Genomic DNA, 14,339 nt, shown 5'->3' on the forward strand with positions numbered 1-14,339 from the left:
CTTATTTTCTCACCCACACTCACTCCCCTTGTACTCACAGGCACCAAGCTCGCCCAGGCGCTCTGGCAGGATCCCACATGAGATGAGACCAAGCGTGCCAGATGCCAAGTCCTCACTGCATCTCTTGGGTTCCTCTTCACTGGCAAGCTACAAATTCTTCAGCAGGTCTTTTGCTGTCTTCAGGAGATAACGGTTACTGCAGTGTGATCCATTTGCCTTGAAGTCTCATTTACCTGGGGCAGGTGGCTGCTCAGTGCCTTTTTTCCCCTCTCATTTTGGGTACTTTAGCTGCCACGGTCTGTCTTCCTTCTGGGAAGAGGACAGCTCACACACAAGATGTGCTGTTGAGCTTACTGTGATCCTTCTGTTACTGGAGCACAGTTTTCTTCCCCAAAGAGTCATCTGCACATGGGCTTTATCAGCACCCATGCCTTTTGCTGACAAGCCATCCATGTGAGGCTTATCAGGGTGCAGGCTGCCGGACTTGTCACAAACACATTTTTTCGGCATTTATCCACTTTTAGTGCAGTCGGTCGTGTCCTTTGGTTATCAATACAGACCATTCCTTTAACCTTTGATTTGCTGCTGTTTGACTCTTCTCTCTCTCACACACACACACATGCACACACACTTCATTCACATTTCCTTCAGGCCTGTTGTAGTATTTCTGCTTCTCCAGCTGCATGCCTACCTTATGCATGGTGTACCAGGACCTTCGCTCCACAGGCCATCATCACAGATGGGTAAAGGTCTCCTTGGTTTGGTTAGGTTATAGCAACAGCAAAGGGAGTAGGTTTTAGGGCTGCTGTGGTAACCATGCTGCTCAGTCTGCTGCTCAAATGTAGGCAGGTCTCCTGCTCGGAGCTTGTGGCACAGCACGCATGAGCGCAGCAGCAGTGGCAGTCTTCTGGAAATTAGAGGATGTTGAAATTCTGGAGGGGAACAATACAGCCTGTTCCCGGGTGCCACTACCAGACTCACCACAAAGGATTTTAAATAGTTTACACCCAAGATCTACTGACAGCGTTAGAGCTGGAGCTGTTTTCAGTCTGTCATGTGCCAAGCAGCTCCCTGTGACAGCACAGGGTGAGACCATTGTCACCAGTGTAGCGCAGACTTGGTAGCATTCTTATACCCAGGCTGGCATTAACCTCAGCTTCTCCCACAAAGCTCTGGTGAGACAGGATAGCTGCAGTTATCCCATGGCAGAACCACAACGCTCACAAGGAGGCTTTTGTGCATATACATTTTCTCATGCTCATGCCACAGTCTTATGAGTCCAGCCTTCTCCCAGCACACAGACACCAAGCAAGGCCGGGACTCTCTCACTACTTTCCCACTATTCCCAGGCTCCCCTCAACTCTGTGGCTTACACAGCTGACTCCAGCTCTCAGCAGTGCTGTCTGCCCACAACCTACGGGAAACTGATACAAAACAGGTAATACTGGAGCCCACCATCATACCACCATCTGTTGAACCTCAGCCTTTCCCTAGTAACAAATTGAAACATTTAAATTTGTCACAGTGCTTTTGACCCATATACTGCCAAGGAGTTTACAGAGGTCAGCACCATTAGCCCCATTTCCCCAGATGAAGAAAAAGCCTAAGGGAGCAGCGCATGCCTGGTTCTCTGTCCTCTGGACCACCTCATCCACTTGCCTGGGTAGCTCCCATGTGCCAGGGCTCACAGCACACTTCCTTCCTGCAGAGAGGCAGAATTCCCAGGGTCCATGGAAAGAGCAGCACACTTTGGCTACAACTACTCTTAAATTCATCTTCCATCATTTTGATATATTCTCTGATGTTCTGCCAGACTAACAACAATTTGGAGATTAATGGTCTAGTAAAGTACACACATGACTCATGCTACAATATCTATGCAGTTCTGCTACAACTTTAAAAACAGGAGATAAAAATTGAAAATGTCATTTAGGTTAGGAGAAACATGCTGAAAAAGAGAAACACAGCCAGCAGAGTCCCATGGAGGAAAAAAGCATTCCCTGTGTCTTCTTCCTGCCATCTGACTTTGGGGATGGAGGAAGGAGAAACCAGAGTTAAAAGAATTCACTACTACATTAAAAAGATGCTAGTAAACCTAAAGACTGACCACTACACCACACCAAAGGTTCCCGAGATGTGTAAATTTACGGTTACAGTCTTTTAAGAAATAAAGGGGCAGAAGAGGTTCTCCAAATCCCTATTTACAGAAGGACATCTATTCCCAGCAAGGCCTATGGGATCCAGTTAGCATTCTAAGACACCAAGTGGCCAAAACACTGGAAGGTCCTTAAATTGGCAGAGAAATTACTAGTCTCTGTAGCTGAGACATGCTTTGTAACCTAAAAAGCAACTGTAAAATTACTGTCTTTAACAAGGAGTTCATAGCATGGGGCCAGGTTCTATTGTAAATCACTATTTTTAAGATGAAGTGGAAAGGTTTAACTTCACAGTTTGCTTACATGCTCTGTTTGCTCTGCCACAGAAAGGGACTACTGTATCTCTGTCTTATGCCATAGTTTCACCTTTCAAATAAGGTCCCAATTCCCTTTGGTTAATGAAAGAATAAATCCTAAACAACATCAGTGGAACATTCTTTTCTTCTTTTCTGTATGACTTCCATGCTTTTGGTTGCAACAGTATTTCTAAGTTTTGTAAACAAGAGCCTGACCACTAGATTTAGCAGAATAAAGATCTTTTCAGCTTCCGCTGTTTTCATGTTTACTGCAGTCTCAAACAAAGATGACAAACAGTAAGCTTCCTATATTATTTCAGGAAAGCGAGACTAAATATATAGAAGCTTTAGATCAGCTTACCGAGCACATTCAATTCAAGACAAAATTGCAGATTTCCAGTGTATTTCCCACAAAGCAGTTGGAGCCAATAGCCAAGGGTTGATTGTGGCCAAGAGCAGATGTTCTCCCTGGCAAGAGCTGCCCCCTCCCATTCTGGCAAACAGCAGGTGGCAGGGAGGGACAGTTTTCAGCAGAGGAACAAATGCCACTCCATTACCTGTCCTCACCACCAACCCACACCCCACACAGGAGCTCGATCTTCCCTCCTGCTGCATGCCTGCTCCCTGGGCTCTGCCATGCACTCTGGATGTTTCCATCCCATTAGTTCTACTGAAGGGTCTCCAAATTCCCTCCATCCCTCACTTTTGGAGGAGTCTACCTCTTCTTGCTACAGCCCAGGGAGAAAGGTGCAGAGGCTGCTGCCTCCCCTGCCCCCATCTGCAGTGTCACTTCTGGTGAACGTTAGAAACCACAGCAGCTGATGCGGCCGTTCCTGTCACTCCACCACCTCGGGTGCCCTTCGAGCAGAATGTGACAGTGCTGTGAACCATCTGAGGGGTTGAAGCGGTTTCTGCGTCCTGAGCTGCTGAGTCACCTTTTCCAGTCAGCACAGAGCTCAAAGGCCAGTGATGGTTTGAGCTTCGGCTGAAAGATTGCAGACAGTTAATGAAGACAAGCTAATTCTCATTCCTTTGTAAAAACAGGTCCATTTTCTTTGCATCCTCTCCCTCAAGAACAATCTGGCATTCACCATCCTATGTAATCAGAGCCAAGATTCTCAAGAGGGTCAGAAACAAAGGGGAGAATACAAATCAACTAAGAGCCTTTAACTTCTGCTTAAGCAAAATAAAAGTGTTTGGTCAAAGGTGCAAGTTCCAGCCTGTAAACCATTCAGCTGCCACATAAGGGTTACTTTTTGGTCAGAAGAGATGTAGCATACAGCTGGATGAAGGTCACAAGGGAGCATGGGACAGCATGGGTCAGGCTGGTGGACCTACGCCTCCTTATTTCAGAAACTTAATCCCTGTGTTGACATCACAAGGGGAATGTGAAAGGGAGTGTGAAGGCAAACAGTGAAGCGGCTCTGCACATCCTCACAGAAAGCTCTTCCCAAGCTGGAAGGGACAAATATGGGCTTCAAAGGGTTTAGACAAGAACCTATAAGAGGCATAGTTGTAGCATTGCTGGTGCTGGCTAAGCACCAAGAGAGTAGTGACAGTAGTGACCACTACACAGCCTGCATCACCCTTGAGTGTGAACAGCCAGTGCAGGACTGGGGACAGAGGGACAAGGAGCCCAAAGAGCAGGATGGGAAACAGATCTTTCCAGCATTTTCCACATTTGGGGGCAGCAGATGCATGAGAGGATGTGAGCAGATGAATTTGTTCAGTGTGCACTTAGCCGTCTCTGTTCCCTTCCATCTGGTCTCTCACACTTTTTCCCTTAACTCATTTCTTTATCTGTACTGCTAATGCAGCACTGTTTCAGAGCACAGGGCTGTTTTTGCATGTCTCCTTGTGTTGCAGTGAAGATTTCCACATCCCCCCCAATAATTTTAATCTAAGTGACTTTTACACTTACCCTCCTTCTGTTCTCTCACTTGGGCTGGTGGTGGCTTTCAAGTTAGACAAGCTGAAAGTTATTGCAGATTAAAAAGAACAAGGCTAGGGGACAAGGAGAAGCACCTTGTCTCTTCTCTTTCAGCAGCACAGATTTATGTCAGATTATGCCAGCTGTAGAAGTGCACCCTTAGGCTCTGCTGCTCTCCACGAAAGCATACTGGCAACAGCTCTATGACTAGGAGACAGTGATGGAAGTGCCTGCCATAAACCTTCAGCTCTGCTCAGGGAAGGGAAGTTTCCACTGAGTTGAAAGATAAAGCCAGTTCTCACATCTAGATAACAAAACAATAAGGAAATAAAATTTTAGAAGTGGTCCCCATCTAACTCAGCCTTCAGAAAACCAACAGTGGTGCTTCTCTTTTGAACATCATTTAGAATTTTGCAATTTAAGTTTGATTAGTCTCAAGCAATACTAATCTCTTACGGGGTGGCTCCCCAAAATCACCTCTGTGTATCTACTTCATCTCAACGTTCAGCCCAAACCCTTCTGTCTTTAAAAACATTCTAACCACCTTGAACAGATAATTTCCAAGCTGAGAACTCAGCTCCTGTATCAACACACTTCCCACCAGATCCAGCTCTGTGGAACACTGAAACTGAGCACTGGGCTAGTAAGAAGGTACAAAATACCTACCCAGAGGGTATTAACCCAAAAGTTTCATTTCCTAGTTGCTCCCAAACCAACAGGTGCTAAAGGTGTAAAGATGTCTTTGGGAAAAAAAAGGAATGTGACCAAGAGTGATACTTTTCCTATACTAAGCCAGTTATGCAACTTAGGAAAGAACAAAAAGATTATAAATTATTATAGCTTCTATAACTCTTCCCTTTTCAGGTATCCAGCCTCTTAAATTTATTTGTTCTCCTCTAGAAATTCCTTGAGAGTTTTCTATATGCTTCTGGTAATTAGAATTCAAGAGGCAAACAAAAAGCTTATTGCAGTGGTCACAGTAAAGCTGACTAGAGGACAACCTTCTCCCTCCATGGTAAGGCAGCTGAGCATATATGTAAAAAAATTAAAACTGTGAGTTATGGCTGTCCCAGACATATATATATATATATATATATATATATATATATATATATATACACACATATATACACACACACATACACACCTCTGCATATTTTTTTCTGGAAAACATTGTCTTTCTAATCTATTCAGAGTTTGAATGTCCAATTTTCCTCCCAAAGTCACATTAGCTGTGCTTTTACAAGCTTGGCTTGAAGCCTTTTATTTGCTCTTTATGTTTCCAACCACTCTTGGCTTCTTTAGACTTTTTCCTCTGACTTAATTGGTACTTGCACTGGTCCTCCTAGCACTGACAAACTCCATCTGTAAATCAGCAATGATTTTATACTTTTTAGATCATTATTGAAAATGTCTAATGCCATTGGGCCTCTTGCAGAATACTTCTGGAAACACAGCTGTTTAGTGATTATTTCCTTTGATGAATATCATTAATAATCCATTAGCTCATTCTTTGCTAGAGAGTCAAAGGGAGACTTTTATAATCACAACAACATCAGAAATTCATCTATTGTGAAGAAGTTTAAACATGGAAGATATTAATATTTGCTGTTTTCAACCACGTTTGTTATCTCTGAAAAATAAAACAAGTGCAAATAATTATTTGGAAAATAAAGGACCGGTGCCTTCCCAGTCCTACACTTATAATCAACTCATGGCTGTACAATAGCAACCAGGGAAGTTAGTTCTTCCAGTTCCCTCCCCTTTTGTATAGTAGTTCCTAACTATCAGGGAAGTAAGGTTTTATAGAGTCCCTTAACTTAGAGTCAAGATTTATTCAACAGTCACTAAGTTTTTAAGAATACTTATTTTTTCTTAGAACTTTGATGAGTGATAACATGCATTAGACAAAATGCAGCCTGTTTTCCCAAATGAGAATCACACCAGGCTTGTGTGACATCTATTTTGTTCAGTCAGCTGACTTACTGTGTAAACAAAAGAGCCTTCAAGAAAGCAAAGACAAATTAAAAAATCTACCAGTACTTGAAATACTTCACATCACCCCTTCTTATAAATGGATTCTCTGACCAAGTTCCAAACCCAAAAGAAACGTAATCCTTGAAGTTCTTGCTGCCAACTCTTGAAGATGGGACTACCTCCATTCTAGGATGCAGATTAATATGTTCACTTGAGGGAACTACATAAACCCATGTTTGCTTCCATCTGGGATGAGTAATTTCCTTTTCAATGCATTCATTCTGTTATCCATTTTGACAGTGTTACCGATTTCTACAACATTATTCTGAAAGCTACTTTGACAAGTTTTATGCTCTACAAAACCAAAAGAATACTAGCTATTAAAACCTGATTATTGAGGTGATCTATCCAGTAATTTAGATAAAACTGATGTCAAGTTAAATTGGAAATAGTTCTCCAGGCTACCTACCATCATACTGCTGGGATATTGGATCAACAATACTATTCTTCCCATTGCATGAGATATCCCTAGTGTTCCAGTTTGCTGAAATGAAAATCATTGAGTATAGATCTTCTCAATAAATATTTGGCATACTTAATTTTAAATTGTTGTAAAACTTTATTGCCCCCCAAAATGTTAATCTACAAAACAAGCTAATTAGTTATAATATGTTCATGAAATATTCCTTCATATCAGAATTAATTTCTCTCCCCTCAAGTTTGGAAAAGTGCTTAACCAACACTTTTCCAGGATTTTTCCTGCATCATCATTAAAATCTTACCCTGTCCACCTCCATAATGATTACACAATTGCTAGATATACATTATTTTGTTCCTAAGAACACAAAATGCTTCCTTTTAATTGTGCTTAGTCCTGCTAAATTTAGATTTCCCCTGACATCTTTACTTTCTCTAAATAATCTTCCCCAATTTACAGTCTGTATTTTCTATCGGATGTTCTCCAATTCCTCTTTCTCCACTTCCTTGCCATTTACTTGTGTTAACTTCTACTTGCTGCCTTCACTGTCTGAATGAACAAGTCAAAGTTATCCTCATTCTTGGTTTTGAAGTGCTGGTCAGTATGTCTTCTTTAAATTTGTGATTTTCCATTCACATTCTTTTACTTTTTTTTTCCCCATAAGATTTTGCTTGATTATTGTTGTATGCTGGAACAATCCATAGAGAGCAGTCATCTGATTAATTAATTCATCATGTATATAGAGAGCTCCCAATCAGTTACTACCTTAGTACCTTCTAGGTTAAAATAAATATATTTTAGAAGGTCTGCTGATTTTCACTGCTGTCTACATGAGACCACCATCACGCTCTCCGTGGACTGAAGGACACCTATATATTTTTCAGTAACATGTATTTTTCAGGCAGTCATGCTTTCTGTCCAAGAAGGTATTCAACACTAATCACTAATATAACCTGTTGCTCTGTAGCATCCCAAGCAGAATTTCTTCCTTGGCTATGTTAATATATTAATCCAAATATCAAAGCAAAGATGACAGCATCAATATTTAAAATCAGGCTTCCTTGTGGACAAGGCTCACAGGAAACAGGTCTCTTACTGAAACACTCCCTAATAATTCCTTTTTGATGAAAGGACATGGCCTTGGTGTGCATTTGTGCCTCATTTTAAGGTGGAAACTTTCCTGATACCTGATAGATACTGCCTGTCCTGGACTCCCCCATGTTGAACCCATTGACTGCTGCCTGTGTAAAAGATACTGCAAGAGGAGTTCTCAAAAACAGTGTCGTGTTTTCTGTCCCCCCCCCAAAACACAGTTTCTTGCTATTTATTGCACTAATTTTCTTTAGGCTCTTACAAGACCTGCATGCTCTGTGGGTCAGCCCATTCTGACACCATCACTGCCTCTTCTGCAACTGTCCTGAGCACTGTCAGTTTTCTTCAGTTTCCTTCTGTCTCTTTAAAATTCCACTTTCTAAAAGAAGGCTTATTTGGTCCTCTTTGCTAAATCAGCTCTCATTATCTAAGTTTCTTCCCTGTGATTCCTCACTCACTAGAAATCTCCATTCACGCATTGTATTTTATTTTTGGAATGAAACTTTTAAAAGACTGGTTTCAAAGCTGTTCTTATCTCCCTCCTTAGCAGAGGCAAATTATCTCTAAATACTTCCAGCTTCACTCATGACTGCATAAACTAATGAGCTAACCTTCTCCTTCTGCCATACTTTGCTTTAAATTTTGATGTACGTCAGACTGAGAAAACGCTTCTTCCTCCCAAATGCTATTAATTACATTCTATGAAGCTAAAACCTCGGAGAGGTCTAGTTTACCATTTTGTTTATTCTAGGCGGCAAAAAAAAAAAAAAAATCACATTTTGTTTCCCTGTTGTCATAACAATGATAAATTAGAGACTTCCACCTGGTACTGAACAAGAAACTATCAAAATAGTGGAAACTATTATCCCTAAGCTTCTCACTCAATTTAAAGGCTAAGTTTCTGCCCAGATATTTTTTCAGTGTACTGCTTCTTGCTTATTTGTCCGAGTTCCTGCTTTGTGTTCGAAAGCCACGCAGAGCTCAGTGCTGTCAGCAGTACAGAAAGACGGACCCTATTGCAGAAGGCGCTGTAAACAGAGGGTAAGGCACCCAGATGGGTAAGGCACCCAGATAGACAAAAGCTGATACTAAACTAGGAAATGTTTCTGCCAAACGTTGTGTGACTAGTGCTGCTACGTGCACCGTGTCAGCTGATTATAAAAAGCAAAGCCTAGTACAAGTCATGTATCTTGCAGAAAAATCCCGGTGCAACAGAGCTATTGCCAGGTCTCTCCCCCGATCCCCAGGATCGCAGTTAAGGCCAGAGGGCTGCCCGGCTGCCGAGTGGCGAATCCTCCTTTTCCGAGACCATGAACCGGGAGCCCCTCGTACCTAGCACAGCACTGCTTCCAACCTCAGAGCTATTGCCTCCCACCGCGGTTTTCCAACAGCTAACACTTCCACTGAGTTTTTGCTCTTCCCTCCCCGCCCCCTTCGCCCTTGGAGAGCGGCCCCGGCCCCGCGGGCAGCGCCGGCGGCAGCCGGGACTCGCAGCCGGCTCTTCCCCGCCGCGGGGAGGGAATCCCTCGCACTGACGCCACCAAACTTCTGGCAGACGCCGGCGCGGAGCCTCCGCTCCCGCCCGCCCCGCTGCACCGCCCGGGACCCCCCAGCCCGCGGGCACCTCCGGCTCCTCCCGGCCCCCCACCCGGGCACCCCAGTCACAACTCGGCATTGTCCTTCAGGAGCGACCCGGAGTCCAAGGGCTGGAAGATGATGTCAGCCGGGGGCGGACTGCGGCAAAGGCTGCGCCCACCCCGGCAAGCCCCCGCCGCGGAGCCTTCGCCCACCGCCCGCAGCGCTCCGCGGGCGCGGAAGGAGGGACGCGCCGCCCGGGGATGCCGCAGCCACAGCTCCCGCCTGACTGGCACATCCAAAGGAGCTCCTCATGAATATGCACAGCCTCCCCCGAGTGCCGGCCGCGGGATGCCGCCACCCCGGGGGCTCCCCGCCGAGCCCCGCCGCCCCCCCGCGCCCCTCGCCGGGGGTGAGGGCTGCCTTTGGAGGTCAGCGGTTCGCTTCTGTCCTTACCCTTTGGCTCATCCATCAGTGCTGGTGCTCGCTCCCTCCTCCCTCGCTCCCCCCCTCTTCCTCTCTCAGCCTCCGCCGGCTCCGAGCTGCCTTAGTGAGAGGTGCTCATGAAAATGGGCGCTTTAGTGGTCCATGGCTGTGGGAGGGGTTAGTTTAACTCTACATGACTCAAATCCATTTAACTTGCAGGCTTGACCTCCTGGTCTCCTCAAAGCAGATTACCTCAGAGCTACGGCGTTACCAGCACCTCGGGTTTATCCGCCGTCTCGGAGGGTCCCGCCCGGAGCTACCCGAGGGAACGGCCGCTGGCTCTGCCGGGCCGTGCTCTGGAGCAGGACTGCATCCTTGGCCCGGGACGGGGGGTGGATGGTATTGTGGCTGCAGAGAGAAAGTCTTTTGTTAGGCATTTTCTTTTCTTTTTTTTTTTTTTTTTTTTTTTTGGGTGTGGGTTTTGTTTGATTTTGTTTTTCTTAATTCGCAGAAGACTGAGCAGATACACCAACGACACAGGAACTGCCCTGAGAAGAGATGACTTTCCTTGTTTCCAAATATGAGGTCCAGCCCACGGGAAAAAACCCCACCAAATCATGAAAGGAGACAAAGTTGCAACAGCTACTCAAAAGTCATCTCCTGTACCTACCTGTCTCATAGAATGAGCTCATACCTCCAGCTGCATCTCCAGGGGAACTTCAGGAAAGAGTCAATTTTAGCCTACTTGCCTGGAAGGCCTGAAGGAAACCCACCCTCCACCACTTTTTATCCCTGACAGACTTCACACAAATTAGAAATACAAGACAGTGCTGGAAGAGTCTCAGCAACTTTTCTCCACATCTTCTGTCATTCAAGTCCCATTCCAGGCATGGCAAGTGGCCCCACGCTCCCAACCTACAGATTTGTCAGCCTCCCACTCCAAAGGAAGTTGCCAACCACCCTAGCTCTTTTGCTTCCTTCTCAGACTGGTGAAGACCAGCTTCCCAGCATCTTCCCTGCTAGTTACCCAGAAGGTGAAGCCACTGGAGCACAGGCCACGAGCACCTGCAGCCAGCTGCTATGCCCTGCCTGTGCCAGAACCTGCTCCCCTCTCAGAAGTGTCACTTTGACTTTATCTTTGCAGTTGGACAAGTGAGTGCACATCCCTACAGCTGGACACCATCCAGCTCTGTGCCTACCACCAGCTTCCAGAGGTCTTGCCCCAAAGAGAGGCAGGAAGGGCAGGATTCTGATGCTAGGACCTGGAGAACCACACCTGGACATGGGCTTTCAAAACCCTTTACAGCCCTGTCACAAACAATGACCAGGACTTTCTCCTTCACAAATAAATGTTCACTTGGCTTGCATCACTCCAACGGACAATACAACACTCCTGTTTATAATCTTTCTGGGAATAGGAAAATAGGGATCAACAAAATAAAACAATATACATAATTAAGGCTTTAGTGAGTAGATTCTTTCTGAATTACTGTTAGCTTTGGTTTAAAAGCCCAAGGAGAAGTGTTTCAGCAGATGAAACTGAAGGTAAACTTTAAGTGTTTGTCATCTTATTGAGAAAAATTGGCCTGGGAAGCACAAGGGACAACTGACCTTACCTGAGGGCTTAGCATGGCGGAAGTAATTTTGTTGGTCACCTTGAAACATCTTTTTTTTTTTTTTTTAAAAAAGAGTCCAGTTGATATAATGTTTAGTTAATAAATGCAACTTTAAACATCTTCACTGTAGTAAATAACTGTACAGATGTATCAGTAAGAAATACTTTTTTTTTTTGGAACAAGACTGATAGAAGTATGAATGCTTATGTACCAGTCACACACTGATTTCTATAAAGAATACTTGCCAGTAGAGTATCATCACAGGAAATAACACATATATATATACATACATATATATATATACATACATATATATACATATATATATATATAAAATACCACACATTAAATAAATTAAACCCAGCTGGACAGTAGTTTTAAAAAATAGTTGGAATTTAGGACTGATTTTTCAAATGCTGTGCTTAGACCCACTACAGGTAGAAACTCAAGAAGCTGAGTCAGCTGGGCTTACCAAAGAGCTCACCTAAGGGCTGAGGAGTATATAAGCAGAAGGTATATACAGGCCCCTCTCAGAGAAAGATAGACATGACTTCATGCCATGTTGAACACCTCTTAGGATGCCCAGACTGGTGTATTTCAAGTCCTTTCAAAATGTATATGTACTTGACAAACCACAATAAGCTCTTTTTTACCAATGTGCCAGTGACAGGTTTTGTGGTTTGGGTTTTTTCCCTGAGGAACTTCAGTTTCAAACTGAGACAGATGAAACTTTTATGGGGAAGGATGATACACTAAGAGTCAGTGATCACGAAACAAACAGACAGCAGTGTTTTCACACAAGAGGAAGTTTTTACCTGGAGCATAAGGGCCCCATGGGGAAGGGTTGCCATGAACGGTTATAGTTATGGTCTACTACACCTAAAAACATCCAAGTCATTCACAGAGTTACAGGGAACAGATTTCTGTGTTGAAGACGATCTACTTTAAGTGATGGACTGATAAACATGTGAATAGTATTCCCACAGCTACAAGATCAGTGAATGGTGTTACACACTGTTCTGCAGCCATTAAGTTTAGTTGTAAGGGACAGCAATGAAACAGGGACAGCTTTTCCTCTGTCACAGCCTAAAGGGAAGGGGGGACTTCATAACCTCATATGACATGAGATGCAGAGTTCCCCTTCCACGGAGGGTCAGATCCACATTTGCCAGAGCAGTTTTGTTCTGTCTGATGATCCTCCTGCCTTTGGGCAAACCTCTGCCTGCAATCCACAAACTAGCAAAAGGCTACAACAGATTCTGTGTCACAGCCATTTCCATAAGAAAACAAAATAAGGAAAAAAAGTGGCCCCGGAGGCAGGCATTTGTACTCAGATAAGGCTCCAGACATTGTGAGGAGGAAGCTTGAAAACACAAATAAAAAGAGGAAACCAGAGAGCTCAGGATGTAGTTTCCACACATCTTGAGCAGGGGGTAAGAATAGCAAAAAACCCAGAGTGCCACTCTTCTACTCCCAGGACAAAAGAGAGCATCCTGAGCAAATTTGGAGGAACAAAATATGTCTTAGATATCCATTTTCTTAGCCACAGTAAGAGCTTAGTTGCAGCCATCTTGCTCTAAGTTTACACAAGTTGTGTGTGTGTTTGCCTGTGTCTAAGAATGTGAAACTTCATAGATGTCTAGAATTTGCTGTTTTGCAGATGAGGTATGCTGCCTTTGGGACTCAGAAAAGGAGAAAGAGTGAGTAAGCAGTGGGACATCTTTGCTCCATTTCCAGAAAACAGGAGACCAATTGAGGTGATGAACACTGAAATCCAGGGCCGGAACTTCTCAGCTTTGGGATGGGGAAAAGAAACAGCCATTGAAAAAAAGAGTTAGGGAGCCTGGGAACAAAGTTACAGGCATTAGAAGCACAAGTAGCTTGTTGCCACAGAAAGAATTGCTATGAAAAAATCTGAAATATTTTAAATGGAAACAGGCCATCCCATCACCAATCTCAACTATATTGAAGTAATCCATGTCTATGTTTGCTTAGGGGGCTAAGAGTATGTATTTAGATTACAACGTATCACTCTGTATGTTTAAGCAACAGAGGGGAGTGGCTGCTTCAAGAAACTTGATATGTAATGTTGGCCTTAGCGGGGATAGGGTCAGTATTCCTTGGGCTTTCCTAGACATTTAGTCCCAGTGTGCTGGCTTGTGTCACCACTGAGCAGCTGGCAGCCCTGGGGAAAGGGACGGCAGAGGTACCCACCCCTCAATCCCCAGCATTCAAACGGTGAAGGTCTCAAGAAAGACAATGACCATATTAAATTGCTGGGACCAGAGGGAGCAGAATTCCCTACAAAAGGAGCTTGATCCAAGAGATTAGGACAACTCTATTTTCTGGAAAGTAAGGCAGATAAGAGGGGCCAGGCATTAAAAATGACAAATAACAAAAAGCATAAAAGCATTAATAGTGCCAGGGTTTATGTTTGTTTGTGTTTAACAGCTTTGGCTCCTTGGCCCACTCATCCCACATTGCACTCACTGCAGATTTGACAGTTTTCACAACAGAGTAGGCCAAGTCCTCCCCACATCTCTGGGTTCCTCTGCAATAGCTGAAGTTCAAATGCTTAATTTAGTTTCCCAAAACACTTCCTTTGTGTAGAGCAAACCTCCTGGATGACTCCTGAGGAAACAGACAAACAAGCAATGGGCTATACAATATTCTGTCTGAGTGCACTGAGCATTTTTTTTTAAGAATGCAATTCTTGGAAAAAGAAAAGAAACTGCTTTCAGTATTCAGTTAAAGAAATGAGATGACCTTTAGCTTAATCTTTCTGCAAACAAG

The 14,339-nt window shown here is 44.0% G+C and overlaps 1 protein-coding gene across 5 annotated transcripts in view; it reads right to left on the reverse strand.

The window, feature by feature from the left end:
* Nucleotides 1–10,098, reverse strand: part of ENTPD1 (ectonucleoside triphosphate diphosphohydrolase 1) — a 30,281-nt gene extending 20,183 nt beyond the window's left edge. The window contains exons 1-2 of one of the 5 annotated variants that reach the window (XM_027672137.1): nucleotides 9,554–9,632; nucleotides 4,374–4,686 (exon numbers count right to left, since the gene is read on the reverse strand). Coding sequence is in view for 2 of the 5 variants with exons in the window: in XM_027672132.1 (XP_027527933.1) it covers nucleotides 9,961–9,976 (16 nt within the window). In the remaining 3 variants the exon portion in view is untranslated. Of the gene's footprint in view, nucleotides 1–691; nucleotides 836–4,373; nucleotides 4,687–9,553; nucleotides 9,649–9,960 lie in introns of those variants that run through there. The other 4 variants (XM_027672132.1, XM_027672133.1, XM_027672141.1 and 1 more) reach the window with 4 other exon arrangements.
* Nucleotides 10,099–14,339: the final 4,241 nt, after the last annotated feature.

Source organism: Neopelma chrysocephalum, unplaced genomic scaffold, assembly GCF_003984885.1.
Source record: "Neopelma chrysocephalum unplaced genomic scaffold, ASM398488v2 Primary Assembly neopelma1_97390, whole genome shotgun sequence".
Classification (NCBI taxonomy): Eukaryota; Metazoa; Chordata; class Aves; order Passeriformes; family Pipridae; genus Neopelma; species Neopelma chrysocephalum.